Genomic DNA, 26,426 nt, shown 5'->3' on the forward strand with positions numbered 1-26,426 from the left:
ATTGGCGTATTTACATATTCAAGCCGGTCTCAAAATACAACACTGCCCTGTTAATTAAGGACTAAGCTTTTTACCTGACAGCTGGAAATGTAGCCTCCATGTTTTGTGCTCTTGTAGGAAGAGCAGACCTATAACTGGGCTAATAACTCGCCAACTAGAAAATAATATCAACAAAATGTACACCTGTGCTCTGAACTGATCTGAAAAGCGCATTCACTCCCAGGTGATTGAAAGACTGCTCGTGGGCTGCTACCCCTTTTGCGCTCTGCCTACAACAAAATCACAGACTCAATCATGCAAAGTTACATTTGTTTTGGTTTGTTGCATTGAAAAGGGGCTGATAATGTTGATTCGATCACATAAAAAAACGTTTTACTATTTATCGTGAACTCGGTGACGTTCAATCACTTGTGTCTCTGCGAGGCATTTCTTCTGCGCGGCAGTCCTGCCTTAGAGGGAACACTGCTTGTAATTACACCATGTAATCTACACAACATTAAGGACACCCGCTCTTCCCATGATCATAGACTGACCAGGTGAATCCAAGTGAAAGCTATGTCACTTATTGATGTCACTTATTGAATCCACTTCAAAAGCAGTATAGATCAATGGAGGTGAGCGGTTAAAGAAGGATGTTTAAGCTTTGAGACAATTGGAGACACGGATTGTGTATGTGTTAAGTGCATTTGAACGGGGTATGGTAGTAGGTGCCAGGCGCACCGGTTTGGGTCAAGAACTGCAAAGCTGCTGGGATTATAACGCTCAACAGTTTCCCGTGTGTATCAAGAATGGTCCACCACCCAAAGGACATCTAGCCAACTTGACACAACTGTGGGAAGCATTGGAGTCATAGCAACATGTCCTTAGTGGTTTTGTACACTCAGTGTATTTCTCTGGAGTTAATGAGGGGTGTCAGAGAAACACTAGTAGAACTGGTCTGTTTACTACAACAGCTACAGAGACGTAGCCTATATATTTAGCACCAGTCAAAAGGTTTAGAACAACTACTCATTCAAGGGTTATTCATTTATTTTTACTATTTGCTACATTGTGGAATTATAGTGAAGACATCAACACATATGGAATCATGTAGTAACAAAAAAATAAAGTGTTAAAATCAAAATGTATTTTATATTTGAGATTCTTCAAAATAGACACCCTTTGCCTTGATGACAGCTTTGCAGACTCCTGGCATTCTCTCAACCAGCTTCATGAGGTAGTCACCTGGAATGCATTTCAATTAACAGGTGTGTCTTGTTAAAAGTTAATTTGTGGACTTTTTTTTCCCCTTCTTAATGCATTTCAGCCAATCACTTGTGACAAGGAAGGGTTGGTATACAGAAGATGGTATTTTACCAAATAGGGCTAAATCCATATTATGGCAAAACAGCTCAAATAAGCAAAGAAAAACGACAGTCCATAATTACTTTAAGACATGAAAGTCAGTTAATCCGGAAAAATTCAAGAACTTTGAACGTTTATTCAAGTGCAGGCACAAATACCATCAAGCACTATGATGAAACTGGCTCTCATGAGGACAGCCACAGGAAAGGAAGACCCAGAATTCTCTGCTGCAGAGGATAAGTTTATTACAATTAACTGCACCTCAGATTGCAGCCCAAATAAATGCTACAGAGTTCAAGTAACAGACACATCTCAACATCAACTGTTCAGAGGAGACTGCGTGAATCAGGCCTTCATGGTCGAATTGCTGCAAGAAACCACTACTAAAGGACACCAATAGTAAGAAGAGACTTGCTTGGGCCAAGAAATGAGCAATAGACCGTTGGAAATCTGATCTTTGGTCTGAGAGTCCAAATTTGAGATTTCTGGTTCCAACCGCCGTGTCTTTGTGAGACGCCGAGTAGGTGAACGGATGATCTCCGAATGTGTGGTTTCCACCGTGAAGCATGGAGGAGGTGTGATGGTGTGGGGGTGCTTTGCTGGTGACACTGATTTATTTAGAATTTAAAAAGGCACACTTAACCAGCATGGCTACCACAGCATTCTGCAGCGATACGCCTGTTTACGCTTATAGTGAGACTATCATTTGTTTTTCAACAGGACAATGACCCAACACACCCCCATGCTGTGTAAGGGCTATTTGACCAAGAAGGAGAGTGATGGAATGCTGCAACAGATCACCCAACCTCAACCCAATTAAGATGGTTTGGGATGAGTTGGACCGCAGAGTGAAGGAAAAGCAGCCAACAAGTGCTCAGCATATGTGGGAACTCCTTCAAGACTGTTGGAAAAGCATTCCAGGTGAAGCTGGTTGAGAGAATGCCAAGAGTGTACAAAGGCTTGTCTGTGTTTCACCAAAACCCTCTCCCCTTCAGCGCAATGGAGTGCATAGGTATTACAGTCACTGTCCTTTCAGCACCACCAGCCTATCACCTTTGATGTGATGCTGTTGTTGCTATTGGCGACAGTGTGATCATGGTGTTGGACTAACACAGGTTGAGTAAATAGCGTGTTTTTTGTTTTTCTGGGCACATTGTTTTATGCTGTGTCACGTGTCCGTGCAGATTCCGTTTTTGTGTGCGCGGCAGCCCGAAGCACAGCCAGGCCCGTTTGATTCATTAATAACGTCCTCAACAATCATTGCTCCTCCAACACTTAAACGGTCCAACTACAGAAGGTATAACCCCCCCCCTCAACCCTAACCATTAGTAGGGGTAACTACAGAAGGTATAACCCAACCCTAACCATCAGTAGGGGTAACTACAAACTGACGTTAGTGTCCAGGGGTAATACTGTGCCCATGTGTGCGTGTGCACATGCAGAAATCCCAGCCTGCTACCAATCCCTCTGTCAGTCTGACCACACAACACCTCAGTCACCCTACTGAGAGAACTGGTTGCCAATCCAGCCACACTGTGTATGAGAGACATAATAGTGCGAGAGACCTGGCCTCCCCAGGGCTCGACAAAGCCACACTTGTGTCCATATTACTGTACCTAGCAGTCATTTGTTTTGCATGGAAAACTCTCAACGCTACGAGAGCACTGTTTTTATTGGCTACCACTCTGGCACTTCCTGATTGGAAAGCCAAGAAGAATGACTAATCCGAGTGTGAAAGAGGGTCTCTGTAGTGAGAAACTAACCTAGATGGCCTCAGGTGTTCTAACCACTCCTGGGTAGGTAAATCAGGTGAGATAGTTCAAGGCTATATCTAATCTGGGGGTCTCCGAGGAGAGGTTTGAAAACAACCAGCCTTACATTTTCCAACTGTCATACATGATGCTAGTGCTCCAGCAGCAGGCGTTTGCCTTGATGATGCTGGTTGTCAGGGCAACACAGACAGAGTTCCTACATGGGAGCTTTCAGCGCTGCAGATTTAGGACGGCGCTACTGACTACGGAGGTCAGAGGGAAAATAAACAGATTCATGACAGAAGAGGCTAAACAGGCGCAGCTAGGAGCTAGTAACAGGTACATGGTTTATTAACAGATACATGATTTATTAACAGGTAAATGGTTTATTAAAAGGTGCACAGTTTATTAATGAATAAGGAGACTAACCTAACTAGCCATTTATAAGTCACCTATCCATACGGGAACGAGGCTGGTTAAACACAGCTTGTACAGAGTGTAGTCCATTTAGGCTAGACCTTACGGGACATACACTGAACACAACTCTGAATATGGATTTGTGAGTCAGGTTCTTGACACACACTCACTATATCAGTCCTCCATTGTCAGGTCTGGAGCATGAAGTCACGAGCTCTGCTGGTTGGCTACTGTGTAGCAACCTAGCGCTGCCAAAAGCCCTGGTCTGCCCTAGAAAGCCTATGTAAAATTACCATCGCCAGAACGACTGAACCCAAAAAATGTAGACGGACGCGTTGGACTCAAATTCGATCCCGACAGTAACTGATTTTAAAGTTGGCTACAAATCCAGATATTTAATGAAATAGTGATCCATTCTGACTACTACATTTGTCTTCACACAGCACCATGTGCTGACACGGACCAATCATGGGCCGGCAGGCTACGAGGAGGCTCCCGGTTGACTCTCTCAGGCTGGATGAAAACGACTACGTCAGACATGATCCTTTGTTATTTACGGCCATTTCACCACGACCCTTAGCGGCATTCAGCAATATGGAGCACTTCAAATTCAAATGCTTCCGGCTTCATGCGCCGTCGGGAGTTTTCTGAAGGAACACGTGGACGACATCAGCACTACCATCTACTGGTTTTAATGTGTAGGTGTTATCTTTACTGCCGAGCCTAACCGCTGAGACAGTTTATTACAGGTTGTACGGTAAGTGCAAATCAATCCCAGAACAACAGCAAAGGACCTTGTGAAGATGCTGGAGGAAACAGGTACAAAAGTATCTATATCCACAGTAAAACGAGTCCTATATCAACATAACCTGAAAGGCTGCTCAGCAAGGAAGAAGCCACTGCTCCAAAACCGCAATAAAAAAAGCCAGATTATTTGCAACTGCACATGGGGACAAAGATCGTACTTTTTGGAGAAATGTCCTCTGGTCTGATGAAACAAAAATAGAACTGTTTGGCCATAAGGGGGAGGCTTGCAAGCCGAAAAACACCATCCCAATCGTGAAGCATGGGGGTGCCAGCATCATGTTTTGGGGGTGCTTTGCTGCAGGAGGGACTGGTGCACTTCAAAAATAGATGGCATCATGAGGTAGGAAACTTATGTGGATATATTGAAGCAACATCTCAAGACATCAGTCAGGAAGTTAAAGCTTGGTCGCAAATGGGTCTTCCAAATGGACAATGACCTCAAGCATACTTCCAAAGTTGTGGACAACAAAAGTGAAGGTATTGGAGTGGCAATCACAAAGCCCTGACCTCAATCCCATAGAGAATGTAGGCAGAACTGAAAAAGCGTGTGCGAGCAAGGAGGCCTACAAACCTGACTCAGTTACACCAGCTCTGTCAGGAGGAATGGGCCAAAATTCACCCAACTTCTTGTGGGAAGCTTGTGGAAGGCTACCCGAAACATTTGACCCAAGTTAAACAATTTAAAGGCAATGATACAAAATACTAATTGAGTGTATGTAAACTTCTGACCCACTGGGAATCTGATGAAAGAAATAAAAGCTGAAATAAATCATTCTCTCTACTATTATTCTGACATTTCACATTCTTAAAATAAAGTGGTGATCCTAATTGACCTAAGACATGGAATTTTTACTATGATTAAATGTCAGGAATTGTGAAAAACTAAGTTTAAATGTATTTGGCTAAGGTGTATGTAAACTTTCGACTTCAACTGTACATGCTGCAAACCACAACAAAAACACTGAACACACACAGACAGACCAGAGAGAGAGAGAGTTAGAGGAGTATACAGAGATGGAGAACTAAAAATTAGAGAGAAGGGAAAGAGAGCGAGTGAGAGAGAGAGAGAAAGACACACACTGAACACACTTACATTGTGATTGGAGCTGTTTTCCAGGGGATTATTAGAGGAGTTGTAGACTGGTATTGAAGCAGAGGCCATGACTCTACAGGGGAGTACTTCTTCCACTGACTGACTCTACAGGAGGAGATAGGGAGGAGTGGTGAGGGAGAAAAGGAGGAGAGATGGAGAGGAGAGAACAAAAGTAAGATATTAATGAATCAGGTCATTGAGACCGTTGCCTCTCTCGGTCAGTTAGCCCAAAAAGAAGAACCGCATTGCCATTCCCTTCTGAAGACAGTCACAGCGAAGGTCTTTCACAGACTAATATCTGCCCTGTCAGTGTCACACCACTCCCTACAGTGAAAGTACAGTACTTGGCTCATCAAAGAGACAGTGGTTACTACCACCTGCTATAGCTTATTCAAGGACAGAGAGAGACGTCAACAAAATGTGGCGTTCTCTTCCTTTCTCTCCTCTTTCCAACAGCTGCCATGATGATGCAATGAAAAGGAAAGTACCTGTGGCTGATCCATCACAATGAGATATGGAAAGAGAAAGTGTGTGTGTATACTGGTGAGTGCCAAAAGTGGTGGAAGCTTTAATGTTTTACAAATGTCTCATGAATTAGCTTACATTTATTTACTATCACACACACACACAGCTAAGACTCATCTGAAGGAGGTACAGTAAGAAGTAGTGACCACTTGAGTTATATTTTAGTATCACATAGCCTAGTTCAGCAATATGAAACCGACAGACCATGTGAGTTTAAAGGGACAATCCCAGATAAAACAAAAATATGTTTGATAAACAGGGAGGGGTCGGAAAGGAGAAAGGTGGGCAGAACTACTATCAAATTCACAGAGCTATGAATGCAAGGACAGACGATCCAAATCAAATCTAATTTTATTAGTCACATGCGCCGAATACTTATAAGCCCTTAACCAACACAGTTAAGAAAATATTTACTAAATAAAGTAAAGCAATTATAATAGAGTAACAATAAAATATAAATAATGAGGCTATATACAGGGGGTACAGGTTGGTTGAGGTCATTTGCACATGTTGGTAGGGGCAAAGTGACTATGCATAAATAATAAAAAGCGTGTAGTAGCAGTGTATAAACCAGGGGGGGGGGGTCAATGTAAATAGTCTGGGTGGCCATTTGATAAGCTGTTCAGCAGTCTTATGGCTTGGGGGTAGAAGCTGTCAAGGAGCCTTTTGGACCTAGACTTGGCGCTCCGGTACCGTTTGCCGTGCGGTAGCAGAGAGAACAGTCTATGAACAGGGTGACTGGAGTCTTACTTTTACATTTAAAAAAAATAAATGTTAATGTACTCCTTTTTTTCGTGGTATTCAATTGGTAGTTAGTCTTGTCACGTCGCTGCAACTCCAGTACGGACTCTGGAGAGGTGAAGGTCGAGAGCCGTGCGTCCTCCTAAACAGGACCCCGCCAAGCCACACTGCTTCTTGACACAATGCCCACTTAACCTGGAAGCCAGCCGTACCAATGTGTTGGAGGAAACACCGTACACCTGGCGACCGTGTCAGCATGCACTGTGCCCGGTCCACCACAGGAGTCGCTAGATCGCGATGGGACAAGGATATCCCAACCCTCCCCTAACCCGGACGACGCTGGGCCAATTGTGCGCCGCCCCAGGGGTCTCCCGGTCGAGGTCGGCTGCGACAGAGCCTGGACTCGAACTCAGAATCTCTAGCGACACAGCTTAGACCACTGCGCCACTCAGGAGGCCCTGACTGGAGTCTGACAATTTTTGGGGCCTTCCTCTGACACCACCTTGTATATAGGTCCTGGATGGCAGGAAGTTTGGCCCCATGGGAACAAAATGATAATTTGAACCATGTTTTGAAACTAGTGTTTGTTTACAATACTATTGTTTAGATCAATGGAGTAAAAGAAGATTATATTTGGGGTTCTGCTGGGGGTAAGTCAGCTCAGTTAGCTCATGAGGCATTGGTAGGTCATATATTTCATTGGCTAGGCTTAGATTACATATCATTGATTCAAAAACTCCAAACACGGACTGCCTCTTTAAATGCTGAAGGTGCAAGTCAGGCCATTAATCATTTGAATGGAAAGCGGTGACCTCTATATCTGTTCCAGAAACATGGGTTCAGAGAGAAGCACTACACTGCGTCGAGACGAGGAGCTAGGCATATGGCTATTTATAATGTCTGACAGACAAACACACTTGACAGTTACTGTGGTTTGGTAAGTGAAGTGGAGGGTGGGAGGTGGAGGGAAAGGGCACGAGGGGGGGCTGCCCTGGCTGTCACGATTAGCAAGCCCTGATCATACGTCACTGACAGACTACTCCTATGTATTCAATCCATCACACAGAGACACACACCTCCCCGGGGAGAGCATAGGGCCAAATCAAAACCGCTCATTGTTAATGTTATCATACTGGAGGCTGATGCTGAATAAATGGACGTCCTATATTCAGTTTTCTGATGACCTCTTTCAAATGAATGAAAAACTATTTTGATACATTTATAGGGTAATAAATATCCACACGAATCCTGTAATGACTCTATAAATGTTTATTTTCAAGCTTTGTGTGAATATTAAAAGCCATCGTAAGGATGACTAACGGAAAATGGCTAGCCTATATTTTCATGGATAATGCTGTCAGTGAATATTACAGGCCCTACATATAACACCAGTGATACTTTTGGTAATGTAGTGTACAGTGTATGTGGACACCTGTTGGTTTGCTCGTTGAACATCTCATTCCAGAATCATGGGCATTAATATAGAGTTGGTCCCCACCTTTGCGGCTATAACAGCCTCCACTCTTCTGGGAAGGCTTTCCACGGCTAGATGATTGAACATTTCTGCAGGGACTTGCTTCCATTCAGCCACAAGAGCATTAATGAGGTTGGGCACTGATGTTGGGCGATTAGGCCAGGCTCGTAGTCAGCGTTCCAATTAACCCCATCGAACAACTTTAAGATTGAGGTCAGGGCTCTGTGCAGGCCAGTCAAGTTCTTCAACACCGATCTCGACGAACCATTTCTGTATGGACCTCGCCACAAATAGAACAATGAGATAGATATTTCACCAGATGTATAAAATGTGAAGCATCCGCTTGGCGTTTCCATTCACAACCAAATATGGCTTTGAGGGGAAGCCCAGTGGCCGACAGTGGGAAAAGATGGATTTTGGCCGACATTCTGCAAATGTCCTCAATCGATGAAACATTAGATCTCAATACAGTTATGTTTCCAAACTAGAATCTGTTATGAACAGATTAGACTACGTATTGTAGACTAACTTTTACTAAAGTATATATTTTTTTTAAATCACATTGTTTAGGAGTACAGAGGCGAATTGAGTTATTGCAAACGCACATTTCACAGAGCAGGCGTTCCTTAAAGGAAATATGCAGATGTATGCTAGAACGGGCTAATAGGATCTCGCTAGCTCATGCTTGGCTCTGCCCACCTCCTTGCTTGTTCTGCCCACTATGACTCATTTGTTCCCATTGGAAACAGGCTGTGGTCTGTCTTGGTTTAGTTATACAAATATTTGACCTGGCTTTGTGCACGCCATTGTCATGCTGAAACAGGAAAGGGCCTTCCGCAAACGGTTGCCACAAAGTTGGAAGCACAGAATCGTCTAGAATGTCAGTGTATGCTGTAGCGTTAAGCATTTCCCTTCACTGGAACTAAGGGGCCTACCCCGAACCATGAAAAACAGCCCCAGACAACCATTCCTCCTCCACCAAACTTTACAGTTGACACTATGCATTGGGGCAGATATCGTTTTCCTGGCATCCACCAAACCCAAATTCGTCCGTTGTACTGCCATATGGTGAAGCATGATTCATCACTCCAGAGAACGCGTTTCCACTGCTCCAGAGTCCAATGGCGGCGCGCTTTACATCACTACAGCCGACACTTGGTATTGCACATGGTGACCTTAGGCTTGTGTGGGGCTGCTCGGCCATGGAAACCCAGTTCTTGTGCTGACGTTGCTTCCAGAGGAAATTTGGAACTCTAGTGAATGATGCAACCATGGACAGGTGATTTTCACGCGCTGCGCGCTTCAGCACTCGGCAGTCCCGTTCTGTGAGCTTGTGTGGCCTACCACTTTGAGGCTGTGCAGTTGTTGCTCCTAGAGGTTTCCACTTCACAATAACAGCACTTACAGTTGACCGGGGCAGCTCTAGCAGGGCAGAACTTTGACAGACGTGACTTGTTGGAAAGGTGGCATCCTATGACGGTGCCAAGTTGAAAGTCACTGAGCTCTTCAATAAGGCCATTCTACTGCCAATGTTTGTCTATGGAGATTGCATGGCGGTGTGCTCAATTTTATACACCCGTCCGCAACAGATGTGGCTGAAATGGCCAAATCCACTAACTTGAAGGGGTGTCCACATACAGTACCAGTCAAAAGTTTGGACACACCTACACAGCCGAGGGTTTTTCTTTATTTTTACAATTTTGTACATAGTAAAAGTGATAAACAAATCAAAACATATTTGAGATTCTTCAAAAGTTGCCACCCTTTGCCTCAAACAGCTTCATGAGGTAGTCAGCTGGAATGCATTTCAATTAACAGGTGTGCCTTGTTAAAAGTTCATTTGTGGAGAATGCCAAGAGTGTGCAAAGCTGTCATCAAGGAAAGGGTTGGCTTTTTGAAGAATCTCAAATATAAAGTAGATTTTGATTTGGTTAACACTTTTTTGGTTACTATATGATTCGATATGTGTTAATTCATAGTTTGTCTTTATTATTCTATAATGTAGAAAATTGTAAAAATAAAGGAAAACCCTTGAATTAGTAGGTGTGTCCAAACTTTTGACTGGTAGTGTACATTAGTATATATAGTGTATCATCGCAACAATAACACAACAATGTTGCAACAGCATGAAAACTCCTTAGCTCTCGAACTAGGCCTTCTCCCTGTTTTTCAACCCTGCTTTCCCCACGACCAGGGGCTGTGGCGGTCACGACATTTCATCAGCCAAAATAAGTCGGTCTCACGGTAATTAACCGTTAATTAACATAAACGCGTTTACCATCTCCTGGCTTCCACAAAAGCCACTGATGAGGACTTTTCGAACATCTACATTTTAAAAAGTCTCCATGTAAATCCATGTAATATAGCCTACACCTTCCCAATAAATCCATGATTTATTTTAGACAGGTCAAAAGAAATATGATAAGAAGAAAATGTAGCCTATTTCAGAATAACAGAATAGCATACTCTGAGTTGTCCTTATGTTAGGTCCTGATCTGGCTATGCCATATGGCTGTGGGCGACACTAGTTCATTTAGCAGACAAGATTTGCTTAGAATTCCTTTGCATTATTTTATAGTATGAAGAATACAATTGAACAAAGCTGAATAAAATAGAAAGGATATTTTCTCCAAATCAATTTGAGGGAGAGCGCACATGCGGCTATAAATGTGTTGAGCGTTTAACAAAGAAATAGGTACTCCTTTATGCTTAATTTATAGTTATTAATGTTACCTTAGTTGTTCTACAAACGTTGGGCTATATGTTTTGATTTTTAATACATTGTAAGGTTGCATGATGTGACTAATGATGATTTCAAAAAAGTGGCTTGAAAGGCACATGCTCTGCTTAGATTTTTGCGCAGGCTGTACACACTTCATCAGTCTCTCATTCACAATTTGACAAGCAAATGACAATGTCGGCGGCATCCCCTTTGTGTGGCCGTAACGCACACAAAAAAATGCCGTAATGCACACTAAGTGGCCGTTGTGCCCTTGGCCCAGAGTGCTGCATTGCGCCCTTCTCCCAGAATGCTGCGGGCTCCGAAGCACCTCTCACTCCCATGGCTCTCCATCACGTGATCTGGTCTTTCTCACAGGCTACAAGTGACGACAGACACATCGGGGATGCTACTGCGCGTCCTTATCAAATTCTGAGGTGCATATTGAAGATAATGGATTAACTGTCTACTCATCAACAAGATGAGTAGGCCTAACGAACCGCAAAAGCACTAGCCTATGTCAATCTACTATCCTCCATAGTACAAAAGTTGACTTATCCTATTCTGTGCGAGAAATAAATATTCCAAACATATTCTGGGACAGTTGTGCGACGCGATAGATCCCAAATTAATACAACCACTAGCAGAGAAAAAAATGTTTTACGCAATGTGGCTGACGCAACAGATCAGAATGTTTAGTTGAAAATGTTGATAAACTATTAGGCCTTTTCTTCACATTATAAGAGCAGAAATGCACACATGGTAGCAGACTATAAGCGTAAACGTTCCATTAGCAGGAAAACACCATTATCAAATGTGACCGCAAATGACATTATGCATGTAATGCTTTTATTATAAAAGGTGCATTATATTATGAAACTCACCCGCTGCTTATGTATGCCAGTTAGGCTCTACACCCCTTGTAACGCAGATTAATGTGTTTAATTTTAAAATAAGTTATTTGGCCACTTTAGTTGTGATACAAACCTTATCAAAACATATAGGCCTATGGGCTAGGCTACGAGGTGTGCAACTATGATTAAAAAAAGCCACAAAAAATAAATAAACATTGTTTCCCTTACACTGGGCATCAATCATAAGTGATAATATACAATTCACATGTGATATACACTAAATAATGTGTGTGAAATTTGCTTTGATTTAGAGTGGACCATTATCATGCACCTGTATTGAAACAGGAGCATGGGAAAAATACATGTCATCTACGCACTTAAATAGCAAATGGAGGACACTTTTCCCATGGTTCATTATCATGCCAGCCAGGTAGGCTATACTCCTGTTGTAAAGAGAAGCAATGTGCTTATTATTCAGAAAGTTGAGAAATAAATAGTATGGGCCTAGCCTATAGATAGTTGAGAAATAAATAGTATGGGCCTGGCCTATAGATAGTTGAGAAATAAATAGTATGGGCCTAGCCTATAGATAGTTGAGAAATAAATAGTAGAGAAATAAATAGTATAGGCCTGGCCTATAGATAGTTGAGAAATAAATAGTATGGGCCTGGCCTATAGATAGTTGAGAAATAAATAGTATGGGCCTGGCCTATAGATAGTTGAGAAATAAATAGTATGGGCCTAGCCTATAGATAGTTGAGAAATAAATAGTATGGGCCTGGCCTATAGGAGAAATAAATAGTATAGGCCTAGCCTATAGATAGTTGAGAAATAAATAGTATGGGCCTAGCCTATAGATAGTTGAGAAATAAATAGTATGGCTGGCCTATAAAAGAGAAATAAATAGTATGGGCCTGGCCTATAGATAGTTGAGAAATAAATAGTATGGGCCTGGCCTATAGATAGTTGAGAAATAAATAGTATGGGCCTAGCCTATAGATAGTTGAGAAATAAATAGTATAGGCCTGGCCTATAGATAGTTGAGAAATAAATAGTATGGGCCTGGCCTATAGATAGTTGAGAAATAAATAGTATTGGCCTGGCCTATAGATAGTTGAGAAATAAATAGTATAGGCCTGGCCTATAGATAGTTGAGAAATAAATAGTATGGGCCTGGCCTATAGATAGTTGAGAAATAAATAGTATGGGCCTGGCCTATAGATAGTTGAGAAATAAATAGTATGGGCCTGGCCTATAGATAGTTGAGAAATAAATAGTATGGGCCTGGCCTATAGATAGTTGAGAAATAAATAGTATGGGCCTGGCCTATAGATAGTTGAGAAATAAATAGTATGGGCCTGGCCTATAGATAGTTGAGAAATAAATAGTATGGGCCTGGCCTATAGATAGTTGAGAAATAAATAGTATGGGCCTGGCCTATAGATAGTTGAGAAATAAATAGTATGGGCCTAGCCTATAGATAGTTGAGAAATAAATAGTATGGGCCTGGCCTATAGATAGTTGAGAAATAAATAGTATGGGCCTGGCCTATAGATAGTTGAGAAATAAATAGTATGGGCCTGGCCTATAGATAGTTGAGAAATAAATAGTATGGGCCTGGCCTATAGATAGTTGAGAAATAAATAGTATGGGCCTGGCCTATAGATAGTTGAGAAATAAATAGTATGGGCCTAGCCTATAGATAGTTGAGAAATAAATAGTATGGGCCTGGCCTATAGATAGTTGAGAAATAAATAGTATGGGCCTAGCCTATAGATAGTTGAGAAATAAATAGTATGGGCCTGGCCTATAGATAGTTGAGAAATAAATAGTATGGGCCTAGCCTATAGATAGTTGAGAAATAAATAGTATGGGCCTAGCCTATAGATAGTTGAGAAATAAATAGTATGGGCCTGGCCTATAGATAGTTGAGAAATAAATAGTATGGGCCTGGCCTATAGATAGTTGAGAAATAAATAGTATGGGCCTGGCCTATAGATAGTTGAGAAATAAATAGTATGGGCCTGGCCTATAGATAGTTGAGAAATAAATAGTATGGGCCTGGCCTATAGATAGTTGAGAAATAAATAGTATGGGCCTGGCCTATAGATAGTTGAGAAATAAATAGTATGGGCCTAGCCTATAGATAGTTGAGAAATAAATAGTATGGGCCTGGCCTATAGATAGTTGAGAAATAAATAGTATGGGCCTGGCCTATAGATAGTTGAGAAATAAATAGTATGGGCCTAGCCTATAGATAGTTGAGAAATAAATAGTATGGGCCTGGCCTATAGATAGTTGAGAAATAAATAGTATGGGCCTAGCCTATAGATAGTTGAGAAATAAATAGTATGGGCCTGGCCTATAGATAGTTGAGAAATAAATAGTATGGGCCTAGCCTATAGATAGTTGAGAAATAAATAGTATGGGCCTGGCCTATAGATAGTTGAGAAATAAATAGTATGGGCCTGGCCTATAGATAGTTGAGAAATAAATAGTATGGGCCTGGCCTATAGATAGTTGAGAAATAAATAGTATGGGCCTAGCCTATAGATAGTTGAGAAATAAATAGTATGGGCCTAGCCTATAGATAGTTGAGAAATAAATAGTATGGGCCTGGCCTATAGATAGTTGAGAAATAAATAGTATGGGCCTGGCCTATAGATAGTTGAGAAATAAATAGTATGGGCCTGGCCTATAGATAGTTGAGAAATAAATAGTATGGGCCTAGCCTATAGATAGTTGAGAAATAAATAGTATGGGCCTGGCCTATAGATAGTTGAGAAATAAATAGTATGGGCCTGGCCTATAGATAGTTGAGAAATAAATAGTATGGGCCTGGCCTATAGATAGTTGAGAAATAAATAGTATGGGCCTGGCCTATAGATAGTAGAGAAATAAATAGTATGGGCCTAGCCTATAGATAGTTGAGAAATAAATAGTATGGGCCTGGCCTATAGATAGTTGAGAAATAAATAGTATGGGCCTGGCCTATAGATAGTAGAGAAATAAATAGTATGGGCCTGGCCTATAGATAGTTGAGAAATAAATAGTATGGGCCTGGCCTATAGATAGTAGAGAAATAAATAGTATGGGCCTGGCCTATAGATAGTAGAGAAATAAATAGTATGGGCCTGGCCTATAGATAGTTGAGAAATAAATAGTATGGGCCTAGCCTATAGATAGTTGAGAAATAAATAGTATGGGCCTAGCCTATAGATAGTTGAGAAATAAATAGTATGGGCCTGGCCTATAGATAGTAGAGAAATAAATAGTATGGGCCTGGCCTATAGATAGTTGAGAAATAAATAGTATGGGCCTGGCCTATAGATAGTTGAGAAATAAATAGTATGGGCCTAGCCTATAGATAGTTGAGAAATAAATAGTATGGGCCTGGCCTATAGATAGTTGAGAAATAAATAGTATGGGCCTGGCCTATAGATAGTTGAGAAATAAATAGTATGGGCCTGGCCTATAGAAATCTGATGGGATCCTGCTGTTAAGAGCCATCACTCTGTTCTAAAGCGTTTCATAGCCTATAGAAATGTTGCTCAACATGAGCTCATGGGCTCTCATGAAGTGTTAGATTTCCGATGACATTTGCATTGATGTCAGAGTGATTAGATGGACAATAGAGTGCTGAGTACCAGGCAGTTAGCAAGTTTGGTAGGTTACTAATGACCAGCAGCATCACAGCTTGGAGAAGCCTAGTTACCGTGATGTGGAATTTGACTGCCTTCATGGCTCGTGACCGCCAGTGTCTGTCACCGCAACAGCCCTACCAGCAACTGGCTCATGTTAAAACAAAGCATCAGGATTTTAGTTCACATTTGGAAACGTCAATAATCATTGATTGCGAGACGACTTTTGAAACATATGGCCCTTATCTTTCATCAGCGAGAAAGAAACCTTAAAAATAAAAAAACGATAGACTTACTGTAGCAGTTACAGATCCATACAGCTATGGAGCCTCCGTCTGACCAAACCACTTCTTCTGCTACACTTCCCGAGTTACACTTCCACACAGGTGTTCTGAGCATGCTAGATAGCTAGGTGCATATTCAGCCCACTACCATCTTTGGATTTACATTTTAAAAAATAAACATTTTCTGCCATTTCAACTATTTCACCTATTGGATTTTTCCGTACCTTTTAGTAGTCTATAGTGGAGTTCATTTTCTCTCCAGGCCCGCAGAGTTTGTACCTTCAGACACATGAAATGGTTCAAAATCGGAACACTTCCACTAGCCGGCGAGCAGTGCACCTGAAATCGGCTGCACCTACCGCCAACAGCATGAGACGAACACAAAAATAAAATGGGAGCGCAAGGCTTTATCGTTTAGTTTTTTACAGAAATGTTTGGCGATCGACTAGAAATGTCTTGGAGATGGACTGGTCAATCACGCTCGACCGGTTGGTGACCACTGTTCTAAGCCAATCAGATGTTTTATTATTAAGTTGACAGTTGCTTAAGTTTCCACTAGTGGCCAATTTCAAAGCTGAAAACAACGTGTGTTGAGGCAACCCTCAGATAAACACATTCTTTGTACCTTCTCAGGTAAGTGATCATACTTTTGGTCAAAACAAGAGATGAATGTGCTGATACATGCACCTGACAGCATACTTCATGAGCAGTCATGACTACTTCTTGCCAATTGAAAATATGTGTTTTTCATGCTAGCAGTCATGCCACAGTCACACAGGAGCAACATAACTGTGAACTACAACAAGATTATAGATTCAGGCATTCAAACCGTACATTTTTAAATGCATTTTGTCTTATTTTACAGTTAAATGAACCTTGCATAGATGCCATTTTTATAAATTTGATATTTATCTCAGGTGGGCTTAAAGGGAACAGTAGCATAAAAAGCATTCCCTCTAAAGAATGTAAATTACAATAAAGCAATATTGTTCAATACTAACTATGCATAATATAGGATTCTATAGTGTATATTTATAGTCCAAACCATTGGCCTCAAAATATTGAGTAGACTTTGCTATTTTGTCTCTCAACATAAATCAGTGTTGTTCCAATTAAGCCCAGTATGCTCCCATTTAGCCCAGTATGCTCCCATTTAGCCCAGTATGTTCCCATTTAGCCCAGTATGCTCCCATTTAGCCCAGTATGCTCCCATTTAGCCCAGTATGCTCCCATTTAGCCCAGTATGCTCCCATTTAGCCCAGTATGCTCCCATTTAGCCCAGTATGCTCCCATTTAGCCCAGTATGCTCCCATTTAGCCCAGTATGCATTGAAACACACAGGGATAGTGTGTTGATCTCTAACATTCAATGAAGATAAATGTTATTTTGTTGTTCAGATTTAAGTTGATTAAAACACACACAAAAACTACAGTTAAGCATATTATGCATCTAGCCATTGTGCCTTAACCAAGATTAGAAACCTCTGTACTCCAAGACGTTTGGAGTGGACAGGTAGTCGTTGATGCTGAGAGAGAAGAATTAGTTCAGGGTTGAGGGATATCAGATGTACAAGTAGAGGACAAACATACAAACAAATGAGGGATAAGAAGATTACTATTGGGCGACTAATCATTTTTGGTACACCACCTGTACTTTTAAGACACAGTAGAGAGGGAGATTTTAAAAACTGTCTTCAGATAGGCTTTAGGAAGACAAGTTGAACTAATTAACAAGAATAGTAGTACAGCAAATGTGAATCAGCTTTCAGATAATTGATTGAAAGTTGTTATGGTCTTTGTTCATGGCTTCTTATCCATAGAGGGACCAGGTTGGTGTTCTAACCAAGTAATTACACACCTGATTCAATGAATCATGTATTGATTGAAGTCTATGATTAGTTGAATCAGGTGTGTACTGGTTGGCAAGAACACAAACCTAACTCTACACTGCTCTCTGTGGATACGATTGGACACACCCCTGTTATAAGTGCTACTTTCATGATGAATAGCAATGATCCGTTTATTTTAATAACTTTAGGGGACATTCATATACTCTACATTTGAGATAAATGTCAGTTTGTAAGTTTTGAACATTTAAATTAAATGAAATTGATTATTTCAGTGGTTGGCTAATATGAAACACCAATGGGCTTAAACGGTACACTTGGTACCCATTAAGCCCAGTCCAGACTTTAGACATTTTATCCAATATTTTTATGGCTTATGATTTAAAGTCATAAAGCTTCATATGAGAGATTCATCTTTCATTTTAACACTACTTTTCTTACAAAAATTAGGGCAGTATATGTTAGCAATGTCAACAAATGTATTTCGGGGTACACTTACCCTAATAAGCACAGGTGGTTGCTTCTGTCGTCTGTCTGTTTTCTGTAAACAAGCGCTGTAACATGGAGATATTACTATCATAGGGAACACTAACCATATGAAAATGGTGTGTATCAATTTAACCTTTTGTTTTTCGAAAATGATTTCTTGCTGATGTGCTTCCAAAACCGTACCGCAAGAGATGTGTGTTAATGTTCAGAACGAACACCAGGGCTCTTAACAAAACTCCCCCGTATGGAAGACGCCTTCATCCAATTACTTATGTGCAATGTTAGGGAACTGAGAGTCATGATTGAGGGCTAGAAAACTCCCCAACTTTCAATGTGTATCCAGTCAGTGGGCAAATAGCAACAAAGTAGCATGGGAATGTCCCAAGTGAAGTGAAACTTGCAATGCAACATGAGATATGAATCAGTCATGTTTTGAATTTAAACCATATCACTAAAATGATATGAAATAATTTCAGGATAATTTCTATTCTAACTGACAACTTGTAATTCCTGCTTGCTGGATAGCCAGATTCCCAAAATCAAGTGATGTTAGCTTCAGTGGTGTAAAGTAATTAAGTGAAAATACTTTAAAGTACTACTTAATAAGGTCGTTTTGGGGGGGGTATCTGTACTTTACTACTTATATTTTTTACAACTTTTACTCCACTGCATACCTAAAGAAAATGATGTACTTTTTACTCCATACATTGTCCCTGCCACCCAAAAGTACTCCTTGGATTTCGAATGCTTAGCTGGACAGGAAAATGGTCAAATTCAAACACTTTAAGGGAACATCCCTGGTCATCCCTACTGCCTCTGATCTGGCAGACTCACTAACACAATGCTTCGTTTGTAAATGATGTCCGAGTGTTGCAGTGTGTCCCTGGCTATCCGTAAATTTGTGAAATCATGTACACTTTTACTTTTGATACTTAAGAATGTTTTAGCAATAACTTTTACATGTAAAACCCAAATACGTTTAGACTTTTATTCAAGTAGTATTTGTTTTGCTGGGTGACTTTCACTTGACTTTAATTTCTATGAAAAAGGTATCTTTACTTTCACTCAAGTATGACAATTGGGGTATTTTTTCCACCACTGGTTAGCAACATTAAATGTCCCAACAAACTCGCCTAGTTGCCCCGAAGCTAGTGAGGCGTAGGATAAATGGAATGCGAAACTAGCTTCAATGTTGTGTGGGGGGGAAAAAATCATTATGCTTCATCCCTTAAAGACTTTACGGCACAAAGAATATTGTAAACACAAGCAATAACTACCAACTGAACTGAATTCATCCAAATGAAGGCTTCAAACAGACGACAACCCAACTTTTACAACTTCGCCCCTGCCCCATTCCAGCACCAGCGCCAAGCCAACGCTCGAGTCAGTGCATAGACATCATGGAGCGAGTCGCGACCAGGAAATCGCGAAGGCCAGAAAAACAAACCGAGAGATACTTTACAACTCTAATAAGACCATTTCTTTCGTCTCAGCACAATGTAACATCAACTAACCGCTGCCAAAAAGCCCACCAAATGTCTACGCCGTGGTATTTTCCTCGTGATTTATGTTACTTACCCACAAACTGCTATTCTCCGTTCCCGTATTTTGTCGGTCTGTTTTGCACCGCTCTCAGGAAGAAGAACTTCACCCAGAGTCACGTGCGGAGCTGTCATGACGCGGATTGGACGGTTGTCAAGTCGGACCCTGCAAAGAGTTTAGGGAGTTGTATTTTTCAATGGTTAGTGGTAAATCCTGATATTTCCAGCTATAATGGTTTATGGATGTTTTTCCGCGGTGAATAGGCTATATTGTATTCATTTGTTTATTGATATGATATATAGACAAGGAAATAAATTGACATTGTTTTCTGTTTAAATATGACCGACAGTAGATAGGGGAAGTGTAAGCTCAGCTATTATAGCTTAATGTATCTTATATTAACCACAGGAGGCTGGTGGGATGAGCTAGAGGAGAACAGGCTTACTGTAACGGAATAAATGGAACAGAGTTGCCATACGTTTGATGTGTTTGATACCGTTCCATTCATATCATCCCAGCCATTATCAAGAAGCCCGTCCTCCTATCGCTCCTCCCACCAGCCTCCCCTGATCTTAACATTAACCCCTAAACTCATTAGGCCTATTACTCAGCCAGATTTACATTAGAGACAGGGAGACTCCCTGATCCTATACCATACAGGCATTATACAGCAACTTAGTTAGACCACTGTCATTGCAAAGGCACAGTTTTGTCTCAGTACTGTGAAATTGTTTCCCTGGTCTCATAAGTAAATGACTGGATTTTACTCATCCATCCATGCTTTCACCGGTCCTGTCATGTCTTGACGAATAAGTGGTCATGGAACAAAATACATGAGGGAAGGAAGCAGGGAAATATACAAGGAAAGAGAGCCATTGAGACACAGCCGTGGTGCTTTTGATAAAACATCTGAAAGCTGCCAGGGATTTAGAGAATGGCCATTCCATGCCCCTGCCCAAAAATGTGTCCAATTGCATGATATACACTGGATTTCTTGAGCAACTGGGGAATCAGGCGGGGCAAAAAGCCTTTGGCAGCCTATCTGGGAACATATGTTTTATCTCGCTGGCTCACAGACTTGGGAAGTTCCCGAGTGGCACAGCGGTCAAAGGCACTGCATCTCAGTGCTAGAGGCATCACTACAGACCCTGGTTCGATTCCAGGCTGTATCACAACCGGCCGTGATTGGGAGTCCCATAGGGTGGCGCACAATTGGCCCAGCGTCATCCGGGTTAGGGTTTGGCTGGGGTAGGCCGTCGTTGTAAATAAGAATTTGTTCTTAACTGACTTGCCTTGTTAAATAAAATAAAATAAAAAAAGTTACTTAGTGAAAGAATCAGGAAGGAGAATTTCCCAGAGGAGGTCCATGTATGTAATATGTTTTGGTTCAGTAGGCAGTGCTTGACTTGGGCAGGAGCTCACTGAAGCTGAATACCAGGACCTCACATTTGTTACTGCTTGAGCTCCTGCACCTCTTTTAAACGATTAGCTCAAAAATATTGTGGAGCTCCTGCATCAGGAAAAACTCCTGATCCTAATTATATACTATAGTTAAAACGAGCATTTCCTGATCAATTACTTCACCTGGCCCTAGTCATAGGCAGCCCATGTTACTGGGGTTCAGAAAGTGATTTCCACAGTGGGCAAGATTCATTATGACATCATATCAACCAGTTTAACATTCATTATGACATATCAACCAGTTTAACATTCATTATGACATCATATCAACCAGTTTAACATTCATTATGACATCATATTAACCAGTTTAACATTCATTATGACATATCAACCAGTTTAACATTCATTATGACATCATATCAACCAGTTTAACATTCATTATGACATCATATTAACCAGTTTTACATTCATTATGACATATAAACCAGTTTTACATTCATTATGACATCATATCAACCAGTTTAACATTAATTATGACATATCAACCACTTTAACATTCATTATGACATATCAACCAGTTTAACATTCATTATGACATCATATTAACCAGTTTTACATTCATTATGACATCATATCAACCAGTTTTACATCCATTATGACATCATATTAACCAGTTTTACATTCATTATGACATATCAACCAGTTTTACATTCATTATGACATATCAACCAGTTCTACATTCATTATGACATCATATCAACCAGTTTTACATTCATTATGACATCATATCAACCAGTTTTACATTCATTATGACATCGTATTAACCAGTTTTACATTCATTATGACATATCAACCAGTTTTACATTCATTGTGAAACCATATAAACCAGTTATACATACATTATGACACCAGTTTTACCTTAATTATGACATCATTACAACCAGTATTACATTCAATATGATGCTCTGTAATTTCAACAATGTTTTGCCCAGCCAGGTCACCTGTTACACAAGTCAGTATTCAACATCCATCCATGTCTGAGGAGATGACATGGAATCCGGCCACTAGGGGCAACAGTGAGCGGTGTTACCTTCAAGTAGGTTTGAGTTTTGCTAGGGTGTTGGGGATGGAGGTGTTGGGGATGGAGGATGGGAGTATGCATAGAAAGTTGCTTTTGATTAAAAAACATTTAAGCCTATCCCAAACCTTAACCTTTACCTTTACCATTCAGAGTTAATGCCTAACTTTAAGAATTTGGAGTTAATCCCTGAACATAACTTTAAACCTTACATTTGGATCAACTTTGAAATTTGACGTTTGAGAAACGGATGAATGTCTAATTCCGGAGTGAGATGAGAGCTGGCAGGTTTTCTCTGCTGGGTTAGCCTTTATTCTCATAGCTGCTGACACAGTGGAAGAAATACTGTACATCTATAGATTGAATGTGACAAACAGTCCTAACATGGTGGAATCAAAACCAGGTGCCTGTAGACACACACACACACACACACACACACACACACACACACACACACACACACACACACACACACACACACACACACACACACACACACACACACACACACACACACAGAAAACAGAACTGATACGTGTCAGATATATAAACGCCCAGGTGTTGCTATAGACAGGCTGTTGCTATGTATTTCCTTTGAGGTTTTATTAATAATACAATTTGCTACACACATAATATCTTGTCTCGATTTTGTGGCATTGGCTCACAAGCAAACAGGCAAGGGAATAAAACAAATATTGCTAGAACCTATTTCTTGAATTCTAAATATCAGACATTTGAAAGCTCTAGTTTTGACCTTCATAATAGCTCTGATGGCAGTAACTTTACAAGCACTAATTATGGTCAGTTTAGACTGAGAATAGTATCTAGTTATGGTAAGGGGTGAAATAAGTATAGCCAGTTATAAGTGTAACGGTTTAGCAGATTATAAAAAAAGAAGTTCAGTCTTTACATGGCTAAAAGAAAAGGAATATAACATATACTGTTTACAGGAAACTCACTCTACATGCTTAGATGAAGTTGTGTGGAAAAGGGAATGGGGTGGGGAAATAATTTTCTGTCATGGACAAAGGAACTCAAAGGGTGTGATAATATTAATTAACAAAAGTTTAGATCTGAATGTGCAAATAGTCAGGAATGATTCACAAGGAAGGTGGATCCTTTTGAATATGAAAGTGGACGAAAAAGAGATTTGTCTCATTAATCTATATGGTCCAAATCAGGATGATCCACACTTCTTCGAAAACATTTATACCAATTTATTGAACTTACAGGCAACAAATGATCTAATCATTATGGTAGGAGACTCTAACACAGTGTCAAGTACCTCAATGGACCGTAAAGGTAATCACTCTACAAACTATCATCACCGTGCCCTTAAGGAAATCACAAATATTATGGACACATTAGAAATAGTGGATATTTGGAGAAAAAAAAATCCCGACCTAGTGAGATATACATGGAGGAGACTTAATCAAGCTAGTCGTCTTGACTACTTTCTTGTCTCTTTCTCTCTTGCATCAAAGGTAAAAAAAAGTTAATAGGAGACAGAATGCAATCGGATCATCATCTAATTGGCATTCACATAACTCTTATAGATTTTCCACGTGGATATTGGAAATTGAATTAACGTTTACTGGAGGACAACTTATTTTTAACTAAGACAAAATAATTTATTATAGCTGAATTTTTCCAGTATAATATAGGTTCAGCAAATCCCCTTATTGTTTGGGATACCTTTAAATGTACCTTCAGGGGTCATTCAATTCAATATTCATCAATAATAAAAAAGCCGTTTCTGGCTAAAGAGACAAGACTAACAAGGGAAATCCATGAACTAATAGTACAGGTATATAGAAATAAAAATGATACTACAGATATACAAAATAAGTTAGAGGAAAAACAAAAAGAACTTGAGGAACTTATTCAAGAACGATCTAATGTAATCTATTACAAAAATAAAGCAAACTGGATGGAATATGGAGAAAAATGCACAAAATTCTTCCTGAATCTCAAATACAGGAACGCTAACAAAAATAATTTGCAGAAACTTGTTACTGAAGACGAAGTCATCTATGATTCTCCGAATTATATTTTAAAAGAGGAAGCTAATTATTTTAGGCAAATGTTCTCTTTTCCGTCTCATCCTTTCCCACTGAATGAAGATTATGGTAAGGAGTTCTTTCCAAATAATATAAAAAATGGAAAATTAACAAATGTACAGAAAGATCAGTGCGATGGCCAAATTACAGAGGAAGAACTTTTTAAGGCTATTAAATCCTTTCAGTCTGAAAAAACCCCAGGGCTTGATGGCATACCGGTAGAGGTATATCAAGTATTTTTTGATATACTAAAATCTCCATTGTTAGATTGTTTTAACTACTCCTATAGAAATGGTAGTCAGGTACACAGCAGGAAGGTCTGATTTCTCTATTATTAAAACAAGACCCAGATGGCAAATATAAAGACCCAGTCTATCTAAAAAACTGGAGGCCCCTTACACTTCAATGTTGTGATGCAAAAATACTAGCAAAATGCATAGCACTCAGAATTAAAAGGGTTTTACCAGGTATTGTTCATCCTGATCAGACAGGTTTTTTACATGGACGATACATTGGAGATAATATACGACAACTACTAGAAATAATATAACATCATGAAACATAAGAAGCCAGGAATGGTATTTATAGCGGATTTTGAAAAGGCATTTGATAAAGTAAGACTGGATTTTATTTATAAATGCTTGGAGTTTTTCAATTTCGGTAATTCTCTTATAAAATAGATACAAATAATGTATAGCAACCCCAGGTGTAAAATAGTAAATAACGGCTACTTCTCAGAGAATTTGAATTGAATTGTCAAGAGGAGTTAAACATGGGTGTCCGCTGTCACCATATCTATTCGTTTTGGCCATCAAAATGCTAGCTATTAAAATCAGATTCAATAACAACATTAGAGGATTAAAAATCCAAGGCTTAAAAACAAAGGTGTCCATGTATGCCGATGGCTCAAGTTTTATATTAAGTCCGCAAGCTAGATCCCTGCAATGTCTCATTAAAGATCTAGATAACTTTTCTGTACTCTCTGGACTAAAACCTAATTATGATAAGTGTACAATATTACGTATTGGATCCTTAAAAAATACCTTCACATTGCCCTTCAGTTTACCTATAAAATGGGCTGATGGTGAAGTAGACATACTCGGTATTCATATCACAAAAGATATAAATAAGCTCTCCACAATGAATTTCAATAGAAAACTTGTAAAAATAGACAACCATGGAGAGGTAAACACCTGTCTATTTATGGAAAAATTGCCCTGATTAACTCCTTAGTCATATCTCAGTTTACGCACTTACTTATGGCACTGCCTACTCCTGATGATTTGTTTTTCAAATCATATGAGCAAAAAATATTTCGCTTTATCTGGGACGCTAAACCAGACAATATAAAACGTGCCTATCTATATAATGAATATGAATTGGGTGGGTTGAGATTATTAAATATAAAAGCACTAAACCTCTCTCTAAAAGCTTCACTCATTCAAAAGTTTTATTTGAACCCTAAATGGTTCTCAAGTAGATTACTAAGAAAAGCTCATCCATTGTTTAAAAATGGCCTTTTTGCCTTTGTGCAGATTGCCATGTATCATTTTCGAATAATTGAAAATTATACTTTTTTCAAAGTATCTCTCTTTTTCAAACAAGCATTGCAGAGCTGGCTACAATGTCAATTTCACCCTTCTAAAAAGATAGAACAAATATTATGGCTGAACTCAAATGTGCTGGTTGATAAAATACCTGTATTTATGGGAAAGATGTTTGAAAAGGGTATTTTGTTCTTAAATTATATTGTAAATTGGAATGGTAGAGTTATGTCCTTCATGGAGTTGTATGGAGAGGTCTGCTCAATCCAAGAGTACAACCAATTGATAACAGCATTGCCCTAAAAATGGAGTAGGCGGGTGGCAGCGGGAGGAGGTAGGGAACTGGTCTGTCTGCCCAATATAAAGGATCAAAACTGGCGGAGGAATAAAAATAGCATAAATAGGAAAGTATACCAGTTTCATTTGAGGACCAGGATGTTGACAACTATGCCATGCAGATTGCAAAATAGTTGGGAAGAGATTTTTGACGTACCGATTCCATGGTAGAGGGTGTATGAGTTGATATATAAAACAACGCAAGATTCAAGACTTCATGCTTTTCAGCTAAAATTATTATGTAAAATTCTTGCCACCAACAAAATTTTGAATATTTGGGGCATAAAATGATCGATTATTGATTATTGATTCTGTGAGGATACAGAATTAATAGACCATTTATTTTGGTATTGCCCTCAGGTAGCCTGTTTCTGGTCTCAGGTTCAGGAATGGCTGAAAATGCACAGCATTGATCTAAAATTGAGCCTAGAAATAGTACTGTTAGGAGATCTGGAGAGACAGTGTCAGTCAATTACTAAC

At 39.9% G+C, this 26,426-nt stretch overlaps 1 protein-coding gene across 5 annotated transcripts in view; it reads right to left on the reverse strand.

Annotated features, from left to right (window-relative positions):
• The window catches only part of LOC106577925 (myotubularin), a 55,192-nt gene extending 35,527 nt beyond the window's left edge, over nucleotides 1-19,665 (reverse strand). For 4 of the 5 annotated variants that reach the window (XM_045701546.1, XM_045701544.1, XM_045701545.1 and 1 more), the window contains exons 1-3: nucleotides 19,564-19,665; nucleotides 17,996-18,050; nucleotides 5,413-5,517 (exon numbers count right to left, since the gene is read on the reverse strand). In XM_045701546.1, coding sequence (XP_045557502.1) covers nucleotides 5,413-5,517; nucleotides 17,996-18,050; nucleotides 19,564-19,661 — 258 coding nt within the window. In that variant the 5' untranslated portion in view covers nucleotides 19,662-19,665. The remainder of the gene's footprint in view (nucleotides 1-5,412; nucleotides 5,518-17,995; nucleotides 18,051-19,563) is intronic. The other variant, XM_045701547.1, reaches the window with a different exon arrangement.
• Nucleotides 19,666-26,426: the final 6,761 nt, after the last annotated feature.

The sequence above is a fragment of the Salmo salar genome, chromosome ssa18 (genome assembly GCF_905237065.1).
Source record: "Salmo salar chromosome ssa18, Ssal_v3.1, whole genome shotgun sequence".
Taxonomy (NCBI): Eukaryota; Metazoa; Chordata; class Actinopteri; order Salmoniformes; family Salmonidae; genus Salmo; species Salmo salar.